At 33.2% G+C, this 26,084-nt stretch overlaps 1 protein-coding gene across 1 annotated transcript; it reads right to left on the reverse strand.

The window, feature by feature from the left end:
- Window positions 1–1,652: 1,652 nt before the first annotated feature.
- Window positions 1,653–19,352, reverse strand: LOC149483986 (dipeptidase 1-like). The gene is made up of 2 exons (XM_089702040.1): window positions 19,100–19,352; window positions 1,653–3,346 (listed from the first exon to the last, which is right to left on the reverse strand). The coding sequence occupies exons 1-2, from the start codon at window positions 19,256–19,258 to the stop codon at window positions 2,003–2,005; spliced, it is 1,503 nt and encodes a 500-aa protein (XP_089558166.1). The 5' UTR covers window positions 19,259–19,352; the 3' UTR covers window positions 1,653–2,002.
- Window positions 19,353–26,084: the final 6,732 nt, after the last annotated feature.

Consider the following 26,084-nt stretch of genomic DNA (forward strand, 5'->3'; position numbering starts at 1 on the left):
TTGGTTCTAGCCGCTCCGAGTTGATATAAGGTTCCGCTCATAAAAAAAAGCAACCCTAAGGGTAGGTATACCTATGGCAATAGATAATATTTTTTTACTTTAGCCGTATATGAGTAGTTTCGTCGTCCCCTGTCCTATCCTATCCCACAGACTAAAACTTCCTATCAGAATTACAAAAAAAAATATATTAATTTCTTAAAACAATGTGCGCTTATTCGTCGAGTAACATAACAAACAACCATTCCAAAAATGTATCCTATTTGGCAGACTTTTAATATTTATGAAGCAGGTGAGATTTTAATGTGATCGTGTTTAATACTTTATTCGACGGATAAGTTTTAATCAATGATAGTAAAATTACCCCTTAATAAACTTAATTATACATTAACAATTAAAACAACAACGTTGGTTAAAATAAAAAAGTAAAAATATTGTGCTTATTTTTGTCATTATATTTAATAGGTACATATTATGATATACATTGTACCTACAATATACAACCTACAATATCACAAGAATTATTCAATAAATGATCATCTTACACTGAAATAAGTTTAATCAACAAACAAACCCTTCAGCTTTATAATATTAGTATGAATTAAAAAATATATTGTATTAAAACGAAGAGTATAATATGAAGGACTAGCTGCGCTTAGCGGTTTCCACCGCGAGGCTCCGCTCCTGTTGGTCTTAGCGCAATGATCTATTGTTGAGATATAAAGCGCAATAATATATATGCCTATAACCTTCCTGGATAAATGGGCTATCTAACACCGAAAGAATTTTTCAAATCGGACCAGTAGTTCCTGAGATTCAAACAAACAAACAAACTCTTCAGCTTTATAATATTATTAAGTATAGAAGAAGATAAATTATATTACTTTCTTGTTCGAACATAATAATATCTAAGTTACTACGTAAATAAAACAACGAAATTTGTAGTGATGTGGTGTCGTTTTACTCTTTCAAATTGAATCAAAGCATATATAATTAATAAATAAATAAAAAAGCGCTACGAATTAAGTACTTTAGTTTTTTGGGAAAATCGTATACAACGTATCTACATTCTAAAAAATAAATAAAAAAGCGCTACGAATTAAAGAACTTTCGTTTTTTGGGAAAATCGTATACTTACAACGTACCTATCTACATTCTACATATATATCTACTTTAAACTTATGTACTTTATATTATGTAATAACAATGGCGTACCGACAACAGACATACCTACATATTCAAATATTCACTGTTATGTATGAGTATAGCGTCTAGCTACTATTATGTATTCTGTGGTACAGATATTGAAGTAGGTATATTGTTGTTTCACTAAAATTTGTACATGGTTTTAATGAAAAAAAAAATGCTTATTATTTAGTTATTTTATTAGCTATCCGCCCGCGGCTTCGCCCGCTTTGTCTAAAACATAATAAATTATATACTAAAACCTTCCTCTTGAATCTCCTCTTCCACTATCTATTAAAAAAACCGCATCAAAATCCGTTGCGTAGTTTTAAAGATTTAAGCATACATATAGGGACAGAGAAAGCGACTTTGTTTTATACTATGTAGTGATGAACTGATATCAAAATTCTTAATTATTAATTCTTCTGAAAAGACCTTAATCATTTGTGAATTAGAAAGAAAAGACAGAATTATAAATAAAGAATATTTATTTTTTTCTATAAACACTTTATTCCGTTTTTAATATCTTCATTGGCTCACGTCATATAAATCCGAATCGCATTGGGCTTTCGTCAACGAAGTCGTGTGCATGGATGGAGAAGAGTTTAGCGATCGGACCGCGCGTGCCGACACCGAGACGAAGCGCCCAGCGCGTACGGCTCCTTAGCTAAACAATTTGTGCTTCGAGGTCAGGTAAAGATTACTTTAATCGCTAAATCACATTTGGACACTAATATACATATTTTATAACTACGTTCAACAAATGTCAATATTGAGCAGTACGAGGAGGGCCGCGAAAGCGCGCGGCTCGGAGCCTGCGTCACGCAGGCCCATACACGCAGTCACCGCGGCGAACTCCAGGAGATTCTTCGCCCGGTAAAACGGCTGCACGTCGCCATTGATCACGCACACGCTCTACATCTTGCATAACGCGTACAACATTCATACCAGCAAGTTTACGCACGTCATCTTCACTCCAGTCTGGATCTCGCAATAATTCTGCGAGCAAATGAGGATACCGTGAAACATCTTCTAACCCTTCAGGAGGTGCATCAATACCATCATATCCTGCACCCAATCCTACATGCTCTACACCAGCTACTCGACGAACATGGTTTATGTGAGCTACTACGTCTTCCACAGTGGCGCGTTCTCCACACGTTACGAGCTTAGCATAAAAATTAATCATAACGACACCTCCATTTGCAGCAATCATGCGTAACAGGTCATCCGGAACATTACGGGATGAGTTACATATTGCTGCTGCACCTGAATGTGAAAAAACGACCGGAGCTTGAGTTGTTTCTAGAGCATCTCTCGCTGTTTCTTCTCCTGCATGTGACAGATCCACTATCATCCCTAAACGATTCATTTCACGCACCACGGCGCGTCCGAACTCTGTGAGTCCACCAGAAGTGCCAGCGGCACGCGCCCATCGCGTATCACACGTATGAGTAACCGTAAGATATCGAGCACCCAACTGATAAAATGCGCGCAGCACCGCAAGTGAATCTCCCAGGGCATGACCACCTTCAACTCCAATCAGTGAAGCTATCCGACCATCACGATGGGCCTCTAATAGTTCTGCGGCATCAGTAACCAATGCAAGATGGGCCGCGTTCATATCGACTATTCTTTTAATGACATCCATCTGTTCTAGGGCTAGTTGCACCGCATCTTTGTCTCGCGCACCACAAGGGACATATGCTGACCAGAATTGCGCACCGACTTGACCGAGTCGTAGCCGTGGTATATCAGTGTGCGACCAGCGCGAACGAGCCCACGGCTCGAGGCCTTCCAAGCCGGCACTTAAATTAAAATCTCCTATTTTATTATGTAAGAATTTTCTAACGTTCCAAGCCAAATCGTTATGGCCATCGATTAATGGAAAATCACGTAACATCCGCCTTATGGTAGTTAGTCGCTGCTCGGGCGTCGCGCGACCACCACCACCAAGAGCGAGAGGCAACGCAAGGGCGGCGCCAAGACCGGCCAACACGACGAGCCCAGCAAGGGCAATTCTCCATCTTGGCCGCCTCGGCGTTGGCTTTTCGTCAGAGCTTCCTGATGCGGAAGCTGAGAGTGAATCCGGTGCCCAACGACCGCAACGTTCTGCTACATCTGGTATGGAACCAGGAAACGTCATTCCTTCTGGTACCGCCGCCTATAAAAAAAGATAAGCAATATAAATAATTGTCACTATTTTCATAATTTTGATTATTATAAAGTAGTTTCACGTCTCGGCTACGCCTAGATATCCTTTTTTGTGAGCTTTTATTTTAGTCTTACTTTGATTGGATTTGGATTTTCATTGGAGAGAAATCCAACATACTTAGTCCAAAATCCTTTCAACTATTCTTATATTATAAGTGCTGTAACCATTACTACGCCCGGGTTACCGTGTTTAGATTTTCAAACTTTTAACAGTTAGATTAGGTAGATTAGGTATTATCAAAATATCTAAAAATATCTATTCAGTAGTTCTTTATTTATACATAAGTGGTGTAGCTTAGGTAGGTACACGAGTTTCTATTACCTACATAAAGGTGCATACAATTATGTTTCTGTAAAGGTTTTATAAGATTTAATATATACATACGTATAATAGTAGGTCCTACGTTTTACTTGAATTCGGGAATTACGGTAAATCCTAAGATTTTCGAGTAAAACCTAAGATTTACTTACTCATGGTAATGATAAAAGTCCGAACAGGTTCTGTGATCTTTGTTTATTACGAACGTCTAACACTATTCATTTGGTAAAATCTTACGATTTATCCCGGTATACTTATTATCTATATTATGTTCTGTGGGATTTACTTCTAAGCAGATTCTAAAAACAAATATTGCTATTGATATCATGTAAAGTATTGGTACCTAGTTATGCCAAAATGGTACAACTTGTATAAGAGTAAATCACTGTGTATCAGTTTTGTTTTATATGGTAGGCAATAATTATTAATTACTACTTAATAAACCTTCTGCTAAGAGTGATTATTATGTTCAAACCAAAAAAACTTCTGACATAAAAAACCTGCACAAGCAACACATAATATTATATAGGCTTAGAACGGCACAAAGGGTATTTCAATCGTGACCGACATTTTCAGAATGCTGTACAGATACAATACCTACCATACGAAACGCATATCTCATTCGCTCATTATCATTCCATTGATTGTTACTTGTTTATAGATTTATATAAAGGTATAACTAATGGATTCTGATTTCTGACATATTCAAGTCATTATCTAACTTGCTAATTAACCTAGTTGTGGATGGCACTGTATAAGACTAAAAGGTTATTGTGATACCACAGACTAATAATAATATACTACGTATACAACAGACGGTTCACTCCATACAAAAAAATATGCACTATAAATTTACGCAATTAAAGCGCCAGTGGGGAATAAACGTACTACATGTTCGATTATATCTCTTGGTATTTTGCTTTTAACACACTAGATGGCACGTTAAACACAGACTTGATGTTCTTTTCCTTCCAGAGCCACTAGATGGCACTAATGTAAATATATGTACACGTACCTTTTATTTTCAAGTCTTTGGCGTCACACTTGACAACTGTCAACTGTCAACATAATATTTTGTACAGTGTTGCCAACTCAGTGAAATTTCCACTACATCTGGTGGTTTAGCTCCCCCATTTAGCGGACAAATATTGGTTTTAGTGGCTGGTGGATTTTCCTAGTGGTTTAGATGAGTTCAATTAGTGGTAAGGTACGAGTTTCAACCAATAGAAAGATTTACATAAATACTCAAAAAGAACGACTTGAACTATGTGAAACAAGGGTATGATTTTGTGTCATGTTGGTAACAGAACGAACATACGGGAATTCCCCGAAAGTTGTTTGTCTATTGCTTGAATATTTTTGATTATAGACTTTATTACTATTGATCTAAAGTATGATTTGATTCAAAAGGTTATATGTACATTGTACATTCTTTATTTGTGTACAAAAACAATCTGTATAAACAATCAGTCGGTATTGGTAATGCCGCGGCCGCGCGGTAGCCTCTAGCTTGTCGTATTTTAATTAATTTTGTGAAGTAATATAGTTTTACCTTAAAAGGGTTTTACATTAAATATGCCGAAACCACACAAAAATTTCTTTCATAGAAATTTATTCTTCACATACTGAAACTCTAGAAGAAGATTCTTCTGAAGATGATCTTTAAATACATATATTGTAACAAAAATAAAAATTACTTAGTTCAAAATAGATGTTATTTACAAATAACTCGCAAAAAATTCGCCAACGGGCATTCAATATTTACATGTCTCTGGATATTTTTTAGTGTTTTTTCTGGTGGTTTTAAAGACCGATTACTTTAGTGGATTTCTGGTGGGCCACGAGGCTCCAATATGTGGGTTCGAAAAAAAAAGTTGGCAACACTGATTTTGTACCTACTCGGATTTTTAATTAGACAAAGCTGACTCACAGAGTACCTACATTATTATGACTGGTATTTACATAGAGATCTAGAGAGATGCCAATCGCTTGCGCTGAGTACGAAACCTGTGTCTCATAACAAATTTACGCACACAACAGTAAACAAAATAAAAACAATACTTCGCGTTGTGTGCGTGTCATCACACAAAAATTTGAGAGCGACTATTCGTTCGCACACTAGATTGTAAGTGACGTACGTATACAGCACCACACAGCCGCAAGATATGCGTTTACGATAGGGATTGCTTGTCGATAAAATGAGAAACGTTAAAATTAAAACAATTTATAGGCAATACAGTAACTACGTAGAAAATAGAAATGGACACCTTGATGGTAGCATTGATGGTGATGAAGTACATAAAGCATTGCCTATTGACTTATTGTAAAGTAATATAAGTATGAAATAAGTGACTTCTTTTTTTAATCCATGTATAATAATTACTATAAAATTATTGCTCGAGTACCTATCAAATAATAATAATACAATCAGATATTAAGCTAATAGTTATACATTATGATATAAAAATAAGGTAGTAAAATAATACATAATACGATAAAAAATCCGAATCTTATCGACATGGACACACTCGACGCGCATCCTCAACTAACGACCGCGAGCAGCGGCCTGTACTACACGATCGAACGTTTTGTTAGCTTTATTATGTTCATTATACATTGCGGTATTCGAACTTCGCGTTTGAATAGAGTCACGTACAGAAGAAGCATTGTAAACTATTTACATAAATTATTGTGACTGTTTTTCTGTCACATAATGAAGACAAGAAATCACTCTACGTAATATTGTTTTTGAAATTTTAGTAAGAAAATCGTATAATTTTCAGTACTTACCGATGGTATGTGATTCCATTTGACTTAAAGTTGCTGGTTTCACTTCGGTTTTTACAAACTTTAACGGAACAACACGGCATTGTCAAATAATACCCGGCCGACGGTCGAACGTCAACTGAATGGAACAAACAGCATGTGTTCTTTTTTTGGGCATATTGCTGCGACACCGGCCCCGCCCCCTAACCATATCTCCCTTTAGTTTCTTTGATCTGTGGGTATTTAGTTCAGTTTATTTACGAGATTCTGTCAAAACCAAAACGAGAAGCTTTGTTTGTTTTCGTTTTTAATTGTTGACTAATATTTTAAAAATAAGTGCTAAATATGATTGATGGACTGTGAGGTTATGTAGAATCTACAGGCAGAAAATAAGCTTTATATGGTAAACTGATATTTTCTCTGAACATAAATTTTTACAAACATGATTTTTAATGATTGGTTTCTGGATTTGTAACCCAATATAAGATTGTTTTATTACAGACTTATTGCTTACGTTCGCAATAACAAATTTGTTCAAGAGAGGAGAAGAATTAATCCATCCCAAATGTAAATACGATTCTCCACAAAAACATTGTAGACACAATTATGGATTTATGGATTATGGATTTCTACATTTGCTACTAAGAAGGATATGGGATCATGAAGGATTTCATCTGTTTTAATACCAGTAAAATGGAATGAGCGCCGTGGCCGTGACTGTGTTTGGTACATAAAGAATGACAAACATTCAACTTAAAATTATTATGAGTGCATTACGGGCAAGGGCACAATAAGTTGCCCTTTGACTAAGATGTACTTAATTTTAAGGAACACGAAAATGGATGGCTAGAATAGGTATAATCGCATACATAGTATTTATTTCTAGTCTGTTGTATAAATAATCAAAGACTACAAAATAATTATACAGGGTGTCCCACTATTGGTATACTAAGCGCGAAGGAACTTGTAGTTTTGCATACACTGATCACGTAAAAAATACTTAAAAAAAAAATTGGGTCCAAAATTTTTTGCTAAATTTTTCCTGAAAATCCATGTTTTCTTCTCTAGCTTCGCGCAGCGCGCATATACTGCTTCTCTAATATGAGCATTTTGTCTATGAAAACATAATCTTAAACGATAGCTCACGTGCTGGTGGCAAAGTTGGGCAGGTTGCTTGTTTTGGGTGTACACATAGAGTTTTAAAAATTCATCTATTTGAAAAAAAAATGCGTCTGGATTTTTTAAATTATTTTTTACGTACTCAGCGTATGCAAAACTATAACCTCCTTTGAGCTTAGTATACCAACAGTGGGACACCCTGTATAGTGAACTATGTCTTTAATATTAATTCTACAGTTTACAGTGTAGTGTGTAATCTATTGTATGTGTGCGTCTAGAATATATAGTCCTGTTGTTCTACAGTTTAAGCAGTTCAATACAAGCTTACAGTCGAGTCAAGTGTTTCATTAACCACCAACCATTGCATGGCAACCCTGCCAGTTTTGTAAATTGTAGTCTACCTAACCTGACTGTTGGTTTTGATTTGTATCACACAAAGAATACTATACCAAATTTCAAGAAATAAGAATTAAATATTTGATTAACTTTTACTAATATACAGGAGCTTATACATCAAACAAGACCAAAGCAGGGCTTTGGAGAAAGTGTGTATGGACAAAGACCACAATACATATTGTGCGGACAACTGCATGAAAAGCATGCAGTAAGGGACATTAAATAAATAAATAAATAAAACATATTTATTGTCAAGATCACAACACGAGATACATTTATAAACGAAGGAAAAACAAAAAGAAATAAAAAGAAAAATAATTAAATAAAAATAATCTTATTCCTAAGAACTGTAATGTGGCAGTGAGTGACCTGACAAATGGAGCCAACTCAGTATATGATGGCAAGGTGATTAATACCTCACCACCACTGATTTTCAGTGACCCCAAGTGACTATTGGAGTTTCAGTCTAGAATTGTATATAATGATAATTTAACATGAGTATATTATGTGAAAGATATATTTCTATTAATATGATAAATACTTATAAATAAATACATCAGTTAAAACATGATATACATATATATACATATATATATATGTATAGGTAGATATAATATCAGTATGTAATTATGTATATACTTAATGTAAATAAATAAAATGAAATTATGTATATGTTACCGGAAATGTATGAAATCAAGGAATTGTATACAAATCCTAGTGGTCTAAGATCCGAATATAAGTCGAAATGCAACGGCGTGATAATAGAATGAGACCAATTTTATAATAAATTAAGTGTATTAAAAATAGTTTGACTGGAAAAATCCTGGACAGGATATTTTTTATTAATTATTAAAAAAAAATTATTTTAATATCCTAGTAAATGTATAATCTTCCTTGGAATTATATATAATTCCAATATCGTATTAGGAAATGTATATAAAGTAATTAATGATTTCTGTAATAAAACACGTTGTTATTTTTTTTATTATAGCACTTATTGAGACAATCGGGTAACAGTCTTACCGTAAAATAATAATAATATGTTCATATTATCTTACTAATTAACATTTCTTAAATCAACTTATATTCAATCAAATCAAATTTTCATTTATTAAAGGGTGCTATTACCGATTTTTAACAAAAAACGCTATTTTACGGTACCATTTTAACTCAAAGCAATTGCACGTGAGAACAAAGTAATATCTTAATTTAAAGATAATATATTCAGATCTACGATCATCTTATAAAAATTGTACGACGTCATACAAAATTGTCGCTGAAATACGATTTTCCCAGCACAATGATCGCATAAAATGCAAAAAATCAAAGACTACAATGCTCTAAAACGGTACAATTTTAAGAAAATTAAAAGCCTAATCTATCTTCTTACCTATAAATTATTGAGGGATATAATATAGTCCTTTATAGATTCTGATAATTTAGATAGATAATGTGACGAATTTAATTTATTTAATTCCGACTGTTTCTCGGAATAACATACCTACATTTACTAAGAATTGCATACAATGCCGGGTTTAATATATTGCCGGTAACATAATATTATGTATGATAATAATTCTTAAAAAAGTATTTTATACATTTCTTAAAAAGCTTCGATATTGTATACAATAATACAATTCATATTCAAATTGTTGTAAAATAGTCCCACATTTTAAATTGGTTGAATACACTAAAATACTTATAAGGATCGTACCTACTAATAAAAGTAACAAAATGAATTTTTTAAAGTTCCCAGTTCTGTATAGTTCTAAAAAACACGAACCTAACCTAACCCACCCCCTTATCCAAACCAAAAAATTCTGATTACGAATTTTCGGCATATTACAAAATGCCGGCCGTTTGTAATTCGGCGGATTATACAATCCGATTGCGACATACATACCCCTCGTCCCGCGTACCTTGACCTTCCAATATCTTAGATGTTTTACATTTCCGACTGTTAGTTAGGAAATGTATGGATTTCCTAGGAAATGTGTACTATAAAATAATTTATTTCACACATTTCCATGCGATTTTAGGAATTACATACATTTCCTGGGAATTTTATACAATGACGGATTACATACATTTCCGTTAACATATACTTACAATGTTTATAATTATAATGATAAATAGGCAGAAAATAACGGTCTATATAATGTTATGTTATATTATAACCAGTAAATAAAATAAATATTTAATTAAAGTTTATGTGTAAACTGTAATTCGATACAAATGCAGGGTTAGAACAGGATTTTAAAATATGTCTCCGGTATTGGAAACGAAAATTATTAATATTTGTCAAACTGGTTAAATGGTGGTGGAATGTTGTTCCAACACTTATGGCTCTTTCAATTTATGCGTTTCGTATCGGACCGCTAGTCGCTACAGTGCCGAAGCTGTGCGTTTGTCGTACGGCGCACGGCCGGTCGTTTGTTTTCATACAAAATGCACGGTGCGGCAACAGCGCGGCGTCCGTACCGCGAACGCTCGACAGCAGGACGGCAATCTACAGATCACCCATATTTGGCAATCTCGCTTCACCTAATGGCCTTGTCTGTTCAAGCCGAAATGAATTAATTACCTACTGCAAAAATTAAATAATTTAGATTACCTGGAAAAGACAAGGAAAATAAACTTTAAACAAGTGTTCGACCGATTATTACCAAGTAGGTAAATAAATTAATGACAAGACAAGGTAATTAATGCTAATAATTTCCTAAAGAAAACATTTTTTTCAAAATTTTCACATAATAGGTACTAGTACCTAACTAGACTCAAAAGTTTATGATAAGTCAATGAATGATAAATAGAATAGGTATGTTTAAGTAAAATGAAGTAGTTTATTTTACAATAAATTAATCTTATAAATTACCAACTTTCATTCTACGGCTTCAACCGTGTGCCTTATTTAATCCCTGTTCCTACACCTTGAATCCTATTTATGCAACAAAATTGAGATGTCCTTTTTCAACGTAGGTATGTACCGTGTATGTATACCGAAATTTCCGTCAAAATCGGTTCAGACGCGTGCGGGAATACCTATTTTCTCGTGGTCCCACTATTTTCTATTTTGTCCTACTATGACGGAGTAACTTTCGTATTTATCTACAAAACAGAAATGATTTGATTGTTTGTTTGTTTGTATTGAATAGGATCCGAAACTACTGGATTGATTTGAAAAATTATTTCACCATTCGAAGCAAAAATTATACCTACCTGATGAACATAGGCTACTTTTTATAACGGGAAAATACTTCATTCTTATGGGAATCGATGTCGAAATATTTAATTTTAGGCGCATAAAGAAAAAAACGCAAAGGATCATTCAAAACCTTTTCTACGGTTTAAACCTCAAAACTTTTTGGTTCATACTTCATATAAAGGTAATCTGATAGGATTATTTAGAAAATAAAACAAGATGACGTAGGTAGGTATTTAACTTTAGTTTCGATTTATTATCATTATGATGATTTCTTGATATTCTTAACGACGCGGTTGGCGCAGAGGTAAAGTAACTGCCTACTGTGCTGACGGTCGCGGGTTCGATCCCCGGTCAGGGCAAATATTTGTGTGATGAACTTGATTATTTGTTTTTGGGTCTGGGTGTTATCTATAAATGTATTTATAAAATATTAAATTATATTTATCGTCGTCTAGTACCCACAACATAAGCCTTAATTGAGATTACTGTGGGACTAGGTCGATTTGTGTAATATTGTCCTTTAATATTTATTTATAATTTATATACTTATAATTAAATGTGACTAGAAATAATATACTTACTACGGTTTAAGTATAGGTTGTATTATGTATATTATTTTGTAATGAGATCTTGCAATCAAATATTCACACAATCTCGCAAGTTTTCCGACAATTCATTTTTCGTATGAAAACGATCAATACACTAGGTACCTACCTAATATAAGCCGCTACAGGAACGCAGTTAGTAATAATTAATAACGGCTTTAACCCATTTACAATATTTTTTATAGGTACTGCAAAGGCAATGAGGTTATGTATTAAAAACGTAGTATATTATTATTAGTCTGTGGTCTGTGATATTATTATTAGTCTGTGTTAAAAACGTGAAAAGTAACGTAAAAACGTCTTAGTGCCATCTAGTATTCGTTTAGCATCGCCAAATCGGAGGAGAATAACTTGTTTATAGTAGTTTCATGAGATGGCGTTGTTTTGAATATATACTTTTCTGTAAAATTAGTTAAAATCGAGTGAAAATTAAATTAAATAGGTAGGTTCCATTTACAAAAGTATGTAAAAAATTATAAAAAGCAATGAAATTGCAATTAAATCTAATTTTATTTTTTGCTGGTTAAAATGATACACTTAGCGGCATCTATTGGTAGACGGATGGCATTAATCGTCTTTTGTATGTAGTGCACCAGACATGGTGATACTAATAATTATGGGTAAAGAAACGATAAATTTAATTAACAAATGCACACATACAATTAAAATTATTTTTCATCTTTAAAAACACTTATAGTTATAATCCAATATTCTAGTTTAATTATGGTTTAATTAATGCCATTTAAATATCTACATAGATCAACAGATTGTCTTGATTGTTTTGTTTTTCAATATTGGGCTGGAGAGTTAAACATTTAGGTTAGGTAAGGTTAGTGTTATTGTTTTATAATATCGAAGCGGGAAATTATCTCACACTATTTATTATACAAGTTAATAAAAAATATGTTGCATAATTTCCTGGAGATGGTAATTTGTAATGCATTAAGGTTTCTAAAATACGTGACTCAATTATTTAAATCATATTTGACACCTTTATTACAATATGCATATGTGATCCAATTGGCGTTGAGAACACAGCAATAGAATTCGACTGCTGCATGTGTAGGTTTCAACAGAATGACAATAATTTGCCGCATGTTCAATTATGCAAGGGGAACACATAATATGGGGAGGTTCTAGGGGGACCTGAATAGCCTCTGACCCATTTACAGAGAGTACTGGCGTGAATGCCTCCCTCAAACCGGGATTTCAAGGGAGTAAACATTAAACAAATGTTGTTATTCATTCATAAAGCGTTAAAACTGATTACTTATGTACACAAATGAAATAAAAGAATGCTATAAAATAATCTTAATAATGAAATGTAGGTAAATATGAAACCTAATAAAAAAATACATGTAGGTATTAATTTTACTTAAATTATTTTGTCATTTATTTTGTCATTGGAGAGTATCTGTGCAAATAATAGAATTATATTTATATCTAAATAAGCCCATCAATTCATTTATGATAAATTTCGATATATAGGTAGATAGGTACCTACTTAGCCTTTAGATGAAAAATTGATATTATCGAATAGGAATTACTATAAATTAAACCTACTCACAATATTTTCAATTAAACATGTATGATCTTGTTCATTTCAATCTTATTACTTTTCGTTTTGTTCTTAGAAAAAGCCTTTTGTTATGTAGAAAAATCTTTTAATGAGTCCAGCTGTATGTTTTTCACAATGTTCTACTTTCTGTATGAGACCTTGTGTTATAAACTTTTAAGACTTTTAGTAAGTATTTCCAAGAGCTGACGGTGGCGGGCATGAATGTGTTCAGACAAACAATACTAATGTTAGTAAAAAGTAAAAACATGAAGTTAACAGAAACACTGAAGTTTTCTGTTAGTTGAATGCTACAATTACAACAATATAATTATTAATAATATACATAGTACATATTTAGGTAAGTGTACACAGACATGTATATATGCCTTTTTTTTTTTTTTTTTTTTTTTTATAGTGGGGAAATCTTCCAAAGATACCCACGGCCCCCGGGGAAGGAGCCGTGGGTTATGTCGGATTCTTACATGTATATATGCCTGTGTAAGTGTAGTACCTAAGTGTATTTTGAATACAAAATTTTGAGTAGGTACAAAATGACTTGTGTGTGATAAAGTACGAAAAAGAAGTCATCCTAAAAAATCTTAGGTCCTCCTAATACCTATTCTCCATAATCCTACCTAATATCATACGAAAGTAAATAAAATATTACATATTATACCTATACGTTGGCCTCTCATCATAATTTATTTAGTTTTATTGAAATGTTTATTACCTTAGATTTTTTCATCAGAATAAAGATTTAGTTTATCAAAGCAATGTGTAATATGTAATTATGGATGTGTAATGAAAAGCTACCTGATGCAAAATACTCCAGATTACATCACACATCCGTGATAGGTACCTACTTGTCTCCTGAACCTGGCAGCTCTCAATAACTTAGATTCAGATAAAATCCAACCGACAAGCTATATTCAACCCTGTTTAACAAGAGGTCATAGCGGTCAATAGTTTTCCAAGTGTGTACCTACCTACAATCTATATATGTACTAGGTTTATTGAGCCAAAGTAAAAAATTATTGATATATTTAATCACGAAGTACAAAAAATGCATAAAAGCTCCTAGAAATAAATAAAATTGTAGGCAGTGAATTTTTGAATATACTTAATTAACTCACGCCTAAATTACGAATTACATATTATTTTTTAGAAGAATACTGATTAAAATAATTTAGTATATAAAACTATAATGCTCTATAAAAATACTCTTATAATTTAGGTAATATTAAAAAAAGATTTTTAATATTACCTAAATTATAAAGAAAGAAAGAAAGAAGGGGTAGGTATTTTAATTTATTTTATTAAAATAACACGTTCTTCTTTACAATTTCCTTCTTGCCCTATTTAAAACGTAAAAAGGCTAAATAAACTCTCTAGTAGCATTAAAAGTCCTCAAACTTGAATGAAATAAGAGAAACCGAAACTACCTGGAAAATGCTAGTTTCTCTATTCAACACTCGCTTTCAACATTTCGTCGAGAACGTTTGTTAAAAGCTACAGTTGGTAAACGAGATCCTATAACAAAGCATGGAGACTTTTTTTTGTAAACAAACATTAAAATGATGTAAAATCGAATGTTATGATCCTATTAATTGAAACGTTTTATATATACTTTATATATTTTATATTCACTTAAATCTTAATAGTTGGTTGAAGGACTAGTTAATTAAGTTGCATTTAGAAAATTTACAAGAGCGTAGGCGGAGTTAAATGGATTCATTTAAACTTTAAAGCAATACCGGGCGGTTCAGCTTATGTAGTCTGCACTCTGCACTGTGTACCCCAGCGACCGGTATAATGTCGCGTGAAATTTGCGCCCCCATTGTTACCTCGGAACTAACCATCCGAACGCATCACTCTTTTATAGAACGCGGAGACCTGAATGTTCCTTCAACCGAGTCTGGTTTAATGAACGCAGGGCGTAATTGTAATCAATCTACTATTCAGAGATTTTGCGGATCCTGTCAACATTGGGATTTGGGCGTAACATAAAGAACACTTCTCACATTTATTTTTATACAAAGAAAATTCAAATAATGATGTAATAAAATTATTGTTTCGCTACCTACATTCACAAAACTACTTGAACTAGCCATGAAATATAAAAAAATCTGCGTGTTAACTTTACTGAATTTTAAACCTTCGTGATGTTCTAAATAGCCAATTTTCCAATCATAAAAATAGAGGTAGTTCTAGTATATACCAGCCAATTTACAACGATCGTTTAGTCATACAGCTGCCGCTTCTATTTCTACTGAGCAAGCAGCGATTATGCGTCGTAACATTTTTTGAAGTGAGACCCTTTTTGGATGACCGCATTTTAAAACTAGGTCATTCTTTAAAATTAGGCATCAGCCCACCCTTATGAACAAGCTGTTGTATACAAAGATAGAACGAATCAATATTTACGTATAAATAATGGCTACAACTGTAAGGTAGGATAAGAAGCTTTTTAACGGTCGATTAGGTACTTTTCTCTTGTACGTGAATATTGTTTACTAGACGGAGTTGTAAGAACAAACACAACTTTGTAAAAGTTATCCTTTATGCTTGGGAATACTAAGGGGAAGTCATGAAAAGCTCTGGGGAATATTTTATTAAGGCAAACTGTGATAACCATCTACCTGCCGTGATTAAGGAGAAGATATCTCAATATTTTACGTCCGTATTCGTTTTGAATGGAAGATGTTAGCTTTGCAACTCAATCAGTTATGCAAATTGCTCGAATGAGTTGGTTGGTAATTACGAAAACGCGGTCGCGCTCCGATTTGAAATTCTTTTCACTGATTGTTAATTTATAACAACGAATTGCTCCAATATTGATACATATTACAAATAAGTGATAAATCTACGGACGTGTCTCTTTCGTAATGGCCTGATTATTCAACGACTGAATATATACTTAACAATAGAATGCAAACCTATTCAGATTCAGAAATCCGCAAATTGTGCAGTATCAAGACCAACTTCTTTGTTGTTATTTTTTTAACAAAAGACCTTTCCGAACAGAATATTCTAAAAAAGCTCTACAGAAACACATTATCTACCTATTTAAATGTAGATATTAATTCAATAATAATATATATACTTTGTTAGATCCTCCTACTATGAGCATTTGTTATACGATACTTCATTCAAGATGCAAGATACAGGATTATAAACTAGCTATCAACTCAATTTTTATGTCAATTGGATATATAATACCTATAAAGTAGCTTAAGAGCTTTACTGAAGTACATGCTCTTGCCTAGAAGATGCCTATACAGTCTAAAAGCCCTTTGACTTTGAAGGGTTTCAAATTAAACTGATTAATTTACAATTTCTACATTTGATTACCTTTTTGTAATAGGGTATAATTATAAATACCATAACTGATAACATAGGTAGGTAATATGTAGGTACAAATAATTAATTAAATATTCAAAATTTCATAATAAACAAACAAACTTCGAACAAGTAAATACGCAAAACAAAATATTGTCTTAAAAGTTTAGTGTAATCAATATGTTGATAAATAAACATTTTAAGGAAAGTTTTTACAAGATAAAATGTTGATCTTAGTTAGAATCAGGACAATTTATTGGTTTAACTTCGCCCTATCACTACGAAAGAAATCCAATTTATATTTAACCGTTCCGTAAAACTTTTATCACGCTTTGAGACAGATTTGTATAAAAAGTAAAGTAACAACTTTTTAATTGAATGCTGGAAAAATTTGCCGAAATCTAATAATCCATATTGCATTTTAATTTGCCTTGAAATACCATAATTCCTTTTTATCAACCAATACGGATAGATTATATAAATTTAATAGAATAGAATATTGTTTGAAGGCATTTTAAGTATTGAAAATTTATAATAATTATATATTACTAGTGGTCCGCTCCGGCTTCGCCCGTGATACGTATTTAGTATCCTTCTCAGCTGGCTCTAAACTACCTCCCTGCCAATTTTCAGCTAAATCGGTTCAGCCGTTTTTGAGTTATAAGTGGAGTAACTAACACGACTTTCTTTTATATAATACTAGCGGTCCGCCCCGGCTTCGCCCGTGGTACATGTTTACGTTTTCTCTACATAAGAACCATCCTCGTACTTCAAGGAATATAATAAAAAAAGAATTATCGAAATCGGTTCAGCCGTTCTCGAGTTATGCGCTTACCAACACATTTTGCGATTCATTTTTATATATAAGAAGAAGAAGATATATAGATTTGTCAAAACAATCCCTATCTTGATTGAATCAATATAAGAAATTGTATTTTTAAATTTAGTATATATATTTCCAGGGTCTAGGCCTATATATAATTTTGCTGAGCGTATGCTGTTATTGTAAGCTATAATAATTTCAGTGGATAGTTTATGCAAGTAATAGCACAAAATTATTTCTACCTTCCTAAATATAAACATTCTTATTTGTACCATTATTTTTTTGGTAAATTTATACACGCACAAAGCGTTTCTATAAATGAAAATGTACAAATATCACCTTCGCCTTCTTGTGTGAGAACTGGGCATATAAAATAATAAGTAGGTATATGATTGTAACGGCGACAAACAAGCATGTATTTATTTTGTTAATGCCATTATTTATCATTGATTTTCTTTTCGTTGTAGTTCTTGACCAACAGATATTAGTTATATTTGACGAAGCTTATAGGTAAGTATACTATTTTATGGCATTCAATATAATGCTTAGATATAATGTTTATTCCATTTTTTGGTAGTACCTATGTTGGTTGTAATTGTTGGTAGTACCTAATTAATACTTGTCTTCTATACCGTTACTTTTAGATTAATAGTTGTTAATAATTAATAGTTCATTCGATTAACTTAAATATCACACATGTGACAAGTCCTTCATGTCAAGAGCACGCCACGTATGAATCGAAAAATCCTGTAAAACTTTCAAACATGATAGTCAACAAGGCGTCTTCAACAAAGCATCTGCTTTTAAAATTCATGATCTCTCTGGCGTTCATAGAACCCGTGTGAGTATGCTTCTACACGTCTAGCCGGCCAAGCGAAAATAGTCTTAAGTGTTTGGTGGACGAATTAATTATGAGTCATTCATCAAAGTCCTTAACCTAATGTGTTGTTAGTGCGCCTTCATTATGTTAAGCAGTCGGTAATGGAATTACTATTACAATATTATCTTTTATTGCCTAATCCATAAACACGATTTATTACATATACATGGCCGAACAAATGTGTGAAACGGGTTTTAGGCCTTCACACATATCCCTTGTGAGTAAATACATGAAATTTACTGGGTATTTGTACGTTTTATTAAAAGCTTAGTTGAATGAAATTTTCTACCATGTTCATAATATCTAGTATTCGACTACTTAGACATTGAAAGCTAAACTTAATGCGTAAACATAAAGTTATAAAGAAAATGGTTATTAGAACCAACATAAAACATTGAAAAGCTTAATACAAAGAGATGGTTAAAGTATATTCATTTATTTTTCACAGATGATGTCTAGAAATTTGAAAACAAACGAAACAGAAATGCAAATAAAAATACAAAAAGAAACAATACTTAAACATGTAATTATTGCTTACAGTTAAATTGATATGTACACAATTTCAAGATAAACGGAAAACAAAACACATCTATGATACACAGTGAATGACATGTGAACACTACAAACAGAGAGGCGTGATAAGGGTCCGCGGATGATTTAGCATGCGACAGGACGCAACTAGGGGACACATACGTGGGCGTGGGGTGAGGTGATCGCGCGGCATATACAGGGGTGAGCGGCCGGCGCCACCTGATAGTCCATGTAGTTTCCGTAGCCCATGTGGTCGCAGGTGCAGGCACAGCTCTCGATATGCCGACGAAGCTCGAGCTCTATCTCCCAGGGCGGCTCCATGAGCGCGAGCAGGAGGGCGGGCGCGCGCCGCGGCGTGCCCGCGCCTCCGCGCGCTTCTAACAGAGCCCCAGGCCTTGCGCGGGCCGCACCTGCGCGAAGCCACCTGCCTCCCCGCCCCCCGCACGGCGCCCTCCACCATGCAGCTTGTGGCTCAGCGCAGCAAGGCACCGCTGGCAGCGGCGGCGCGAGGCTCGCATCGGGCCCGGGCCATTGGGGCCGTGCAGCGGGGAGCCGCGGCGAGCGCAGCTGAGGGCGCGACGGCGCGCATAGCGTAGCGGCCGACTGTCGGCTGAGGAATGCCGCGGCCGTGAGCCCGGCCGTCCGCCCGGGCGACCCGGCCGCGCCGGCGCCCCGAGCTCCACGTGACAACCCGCCCGCCCACCGACCCAGCCTCCGTGCCCTGCAACGAGTGCCGGACGAATCTTTCAGATGCACAATCGTTAACTATCAATCTATGGTATGCAGGTGAATACCTAAGATATTCGGCGGAGTCTAACAAAAATAATACAAATATTTTATTATATTATATTTCCTTATTCTACGACTAAGATGTTGAATATTTTCTTTAATGCGAATATATAAAACCAATAAATATATATTTATGGCCTAATTACCTAATACCCAAAATTATACAGGTAAATTGCATGTAACACAATATTTATGTTTTCACCTCCTTTTTAGTTACAGTAAAGTAGGTAAGTACTTCATAAGTTAATACTTAATATCAATCAGCTTTTACACCTTTGCTACATTTCATCATCACCCTTGTACGACTTAATTAAAGTAGCAAAGCAACACGGGTAATGTCACGTTGTTATGTAAAAAACAGTAAATTGTCCTTTATCTCAACAAAAATATGTCTCTGGAGCGTTATACGTTACATTTATGTCACTTTTAATATATGTTAGAAAAAGTATCGTAAATATTCAATACAATTTATGGACAAACACTCGAGTAATATAGGTATTTTATTTCCATTAGTACCTACGCCTTTTAGCCAATATAAAGATTATGTTATAACAGTGTGAAATTCTGTTAATATTACTCGAATTGCTGAAAAAAATCTTCATTAAAAATTAATGCAACTTTAAATGTAAAATATTTTGGAAAAGAAAAGTTCCTACTTCTGTGTTAACTAAAATCTGATCAACTCGGTGTTCAGATAGTATAAATATCCTATTTTGGACTACTTTATATTAAACACGTAATCCAAAGAACATTCTCTGGAGAAAACAACGGATGTGGTATTGACCGGAGAAAGTGAAAATTTCCTCTTCAGATAAAGCCGCATATTGACCAAGTTATGTATAATAATCTATTTTATTAAACTCGTATTAAGAAATTTATACCTTTTATCTTTTCTTTAATGTTGGATAAATAAATCATTTTTATGAAATGTGGGTTACGCAATTACTTATATAAAATACGTAAATAAGCAATGAATACTCTGTATTCAGGAACCTTTTTTAAGCAATAGGATATTTTGTCTAATAAATAGCAACCAAAGAAAAAAGTTAATGATACTTTGTATTCATGTCAGATCTTTACAAATAATATACATATGTATTTACTTTTTCGCCACTGTATGCACGCTAGTCTTTCATAAAGTGAAATATAACACAATTCGATTTTGAACCAACAAATTGATTTTGGTCCATGAACAATAATTATTTTTTTCTTCATGTAAGTGACAATACACATATAATTACATTAAAAAAAATATTTTTCTTAGATGAACTCAAAACAAAAATACGATCTGAGTTTAAATTTGCAGAGTACATGTAGACAAGTAACTTTACTTAATTACTTATATAGATTTTTAAGACGAGCGTACTTATCTGCGGAATTATTCAACACATCTGAAGTAATTAAAATCGAATCTTATTTTAAAGTTTTAAGGTGGCATAAAAGCATATTAGCAATAGAATATATTTATGATAACTTGCGGAAGAAACTGCAACACTATATTTGGAACAACGCCCAGTACGAGATAGCTACGCCAAAACCTTTTCTTACGACTATGATAACTTTGATAGGATTTGCTAAACCAACCTATCACTATTTGACACAATACCAACTATTCGATATCTACCAATTTATTAAAAAAACACAGAAATGTGATTATATTAAAACTACATTTTTAAATTTAGAAAAATTATAAGCGAAGCGTGAGAATTAGTGCTCTACCTACTCTTATTTTACGAAAAACAAGTCATTTTGCAACATGACAAATGTCACGTTTTATTGTTATATTCTTAGGTTATATTGGACTTTTAAACAAATATAAATACATAGGTACATAGTGAGAAAAATAAGCCGGCCAAGTACGAGTTGGACTTGTGCGCCGAGGGTTCCGAACAAACCTGTTTTTTACATGTTTCTTTGTTTTTTTGTTTCGAAATTTTTATGCATATTTATGCTGCAAAATTTCGAAATTCGCAATCTGTCTTTTGATCGCGTTATTTGATTGGTTTAGAATTAAAAAATAATCACAGCTTCAAGGGACAGTATTTAATATAATATAAATTTCAGCTTTACACCTCCACGTGATCACTTGTTGTCTGTCTATCAAAACACTTTTTCTCCTAAAACCCTAAAAAAGACAATATTTGAGACACATTATATTTATAATATTATTTAATCTTAAAGTATTAAACAGTTTAAAAATGTTCTGTCTTGGTTGTCCGTTTGTATAACGTCTGTATGTATGGATCCTGTATGTGATCACTATAACGAGCGAAATAACCTATTGTTTTTTTTTCATTTGTTTCAGTATTAAGAGGAATTGAATTCGATGGTTTTTACTTTTTACCGAGAAATATAATATTGTGTGCGTGCTCTTTTAGATTTTTCAAACTTTTAAAGTACTTGTACATATTTATAAAATGCTACCAAATTTTTCAAGTGCATATAATTATATCTATTTTTGACTCGTCATTTGGACACAGACTCACGGTAACCGCTTACCTTGATAGTCAGCTAAAACCAAGCTCTTACCGCGGTAAAAAAAAGGTAGGTAGGTACATATTTCCTTAATGTCTATATTGTATAATTAAAACTAAAACGTGTTAAATACGCCTTGTTTGAGCGCTCCATTAAATTAAAATGAATGCATCAAAGGCACCGTTTTATGCGAAAATAATTTTGATTTATATGGACCCATGTCGCTGCTACATGTCAGCTATGGGAGCTATGGTATATGATTAAAAATGATATGAAAGAAAAATTATATTACTAAAAACGCTCTCTGCAAATTTATTATACAATATTTGATTGTAATTTTATTTTTGCATTAGAACTACGTTTCTAATGATATTTTTAATGATAAAAAAATGGTCTTTAAATAGTACACAACCCACTCAATATACTTCTTTATCTTCCCAAATTTTTTAAATCCATAAATTGAAGTTAAACAATTGATAACTCAGTAAATCAAGTAGGAGGCAGGACGTAGGATGTTGAGACGTAACTAACACAAAAGGTTTTTATTAGGTAACTCCTACGTTTAGAAAAACCAACAGTTATAAAACAGTAACATTAAAAATTTCATATACAATCATAACATAACTATGTGTAGAGCTGTCTACGAATTTATTCTTGATGGAATGATTGGATTTAAAAATTGCAGGAAACAAAATATAGCTTTATCTGTATCTATTAATTCACTCATTACTTTAAGTTTAGCTAAATGAACTATAGTATATAGGACTGTTTTCACAATAATTATAAGTGCTAAGTAGTATGCATATTCATGAGGTAACGATAATTAAAAGAAACATACGAGAATAGACACGATTTCGGGAAATATTGTAAATTACTACTTATTTTCACAAAGTTTGTAAGACATTTGGCATTCGCAAAGCAAGCACCCGCTTCAGAACTGTCTCGCTTGTAATTTCTGCAAAGCCGCATATAAATTACAGTGTTTGTATCTCAGAAATGTTGCATATTGCAAAACACATCCTTACTCTCAAGCTACGATAACAATGCTTGTCACGAATTAATATAAAAGATTTTAACAAACAACAATTTTGGCCTCCAGAAATGACTGCCTGCGCCTTTTGTCATTTTTTCTGCATGGCATAAAAACCCCAAACATCTTATTTTATTTCGTGCATATTTAGATGAAAAGCTTAGTAAAAAATTGTTTCGAATATTTTCTCTTTCTGCTTTTGATTTTATATTATAAAGCAACACATGACTCTTATAATTAAAAAGATACAAAAGGGTGAAATGTATAAAATGGGAGCATACTTTTGCATATTTGGGTCAGAATCGTACGAAGTAGTGACATCTCACTGTAGGTCACCGTTAAGTGGCCTAGCACATTAACAGTTTGTCGCATGTCTCACAATGTCATGTCAACAATTAGTTGCGGATGGGATCACGAGCGACGTGTGTCGTATCAGCGATATCCAGATTCCAGAATATTATATAGATAATGCGTAGCTGTGACGACACACCGTCAATGATTGTCATTGATAGCGTTTTTTTACAACGCATTCCATCTGTTTGATATAACTAACTATACGCTTGTGAATATATCGAACATATTATTATTTAGATTGCCAATGGAGCTACATTTATATATAAGAAAATATATATGCCAAGTGACGCTAATTAATCAAAACAATTTTTTAACAATGAAAACACATAAGAAACTGCGACTATTTTCATTACAACAAATTTATTCGAAGCGATCGATTATACTGAACGTTACTATTCGTATTCACTATTCTGTGATAATACGCATTTTTTATTTTGTAAGTCATAACGATCATATTTATAATTTTACACCTATTATTAACCAAGGTAACGTTGTTTGAAAATGTAGAGTTTTTAGCAGTATTTTTTGTGAATTATAAAAGATTTACGTTTATTTTAACATTATCATAGGAAAATAGCCATGTTAATTTGAAAATAACAATTCTTCAATGTAAATTAACATAACTAACTTCAGAATTCAGATTTTATAATCAAGAAATAAATGAGTCTTAATTTCATTTAGTCTAATGGAAGGACATTAACAAGATTCAAGCATGTGCTTAAGCAAAAACTCGGTTTCAGCAATAGTATTACGATTAGGTTTCGATTTTGTTTGTTGAATTGGGCTGGAGCAAGGAAGCTGTATGCGTGCGCAGATCCGTGCGAGCCCTGACTGGACGCGGCAGTCGGCATGAGACGTGCGCGGAGTGTGACCGGGCCCTTACGGCGCGCCCACCCCGCGTCCGGGGCCACCTGGAATGTCCAGGTACTTCATCTCTTACCTAACTAATCATAATAATATCACTTAATACCGCTGAAATACCATTCCATGAAAAATATAATATAGTTGGTACTTTCATATTTGTGTTGTTAATTATTCCAAAAAGATTAAATATTATTTAAATATGCTTATATTTGGTTCTGAATCTTGGACAATGAAGATTCAACAGTTGGCTGAGAACTTGTTGCGCACGCAACCTTTTCCTATGAACATATCACAATACAAATAACCATTTGTTTAAAAACAAACAGTACATTTAATTTCTATCCTATACATATTGTTCAACGAGTAAATCTGTCTTTACAATTTCACCAAATATAATTCAATTCTCGTACGAACCCATGTACATAATATGTACCCTGCACTAAAAAGCATCTCGTTTAATTCAATTATATTATATAGAATATTCGTACACAACAATTGCGTGATTTATTTAAATAATACTGGCACGTGCATTCCTTTCTCATATACGAATACATGAAGATGCTTTAAGTGAAGTCAAGGCTGCAGGGTTTTTGTTTCTATAAATACAGGTCTCATGGAAGAATAGTTCTCTTTAGTACTTCTTGTGAGCACTCTAAGAAAATGAAGGCACGCTTGCTGTTCACTTTCATTCATTTTTAATACAACATACAGTAGAAATAAAGGTGTTTTGCTAACGTTTATAAAATATTCTAATTTTGGTTTGAAATTTAAAATGTTTTTATAATTCATACTCGTTTCAGGATTATAAACAATTTATTTCAGTAACAACATATTAAATATTCTAAATGCTCACAGAAAGTAAATTAAAAATATGATAATCAGGGTTGAGCTTAATATATGTATCTCGTTTAAAAGGAAAATTTACATATCAACTTAAAAAGCTTTTGCTACGAGTTTCACGCGCCTACGGTGTTTGAGTGCTACGAGCGCTACGTGTCTGTGTAGTTTAATTGCTTCTCTTTTAAAAGGATCATTGCCACGTTTTTAAAGAATTTTTGATTTTATCCTTTAAAGGTTTCGGTTTTGGCATTTTTAATTTACAGTTACTTCTGTCTAATTTCGGAGCACTTCACCTATTTATCGTTAAATATTCGTTTTAATATTTTCCTTCTCGTATCTGCTGTTAGCTGCTATTTTTCAGCATTCGTTTACAAATATTATATGGGTTTATGGGCTGTCGATGATGAATGTCGCACTAATGCAAATGTGTATCTTAAGTTTCCCCTATACGGTATCTTTTTATAGCTCAGAATAAATTTTAAAATTCAACATCAAAAAATAATTATTTATGAAAACCTTTACAAGTGTTTATGAATTTTTTAAGGTGCTTAACGAAACGGCAAAAAGCCGTTTCGAATCAGATTCATAAGACGATATTATGATTCACCAAAAGTGACCATTAATTAGCCAGTAGCCCCATTGTTATGTGTAGGTAATATTCCATAAAACTCTTGTTCCCGAATATTTATTTCCTGTTTTCTTTTTCTCGTTGTTGCTCATGTTTACATAACAACCTTAAAGCTAATATTAGCCTAATAATTATTGAGTTAATTATTACTAAATATTCCAGGTGGT

Source organism: Colias philodice, chromosome 12 (assembly GCF_061535455.1).
Source record: "Colias philodice isolate Cphi_HAF_F1 chromosome 12, ilColPhil1 Martin Lab GWU primary, whole genome shotgun sequence".
Classification (NCBI taxonomy): Eukaryota; Metazoa; Arthropoda; class Insecta; order Lepidoptera; family Pieridae; genus Colias; species Colias philodice.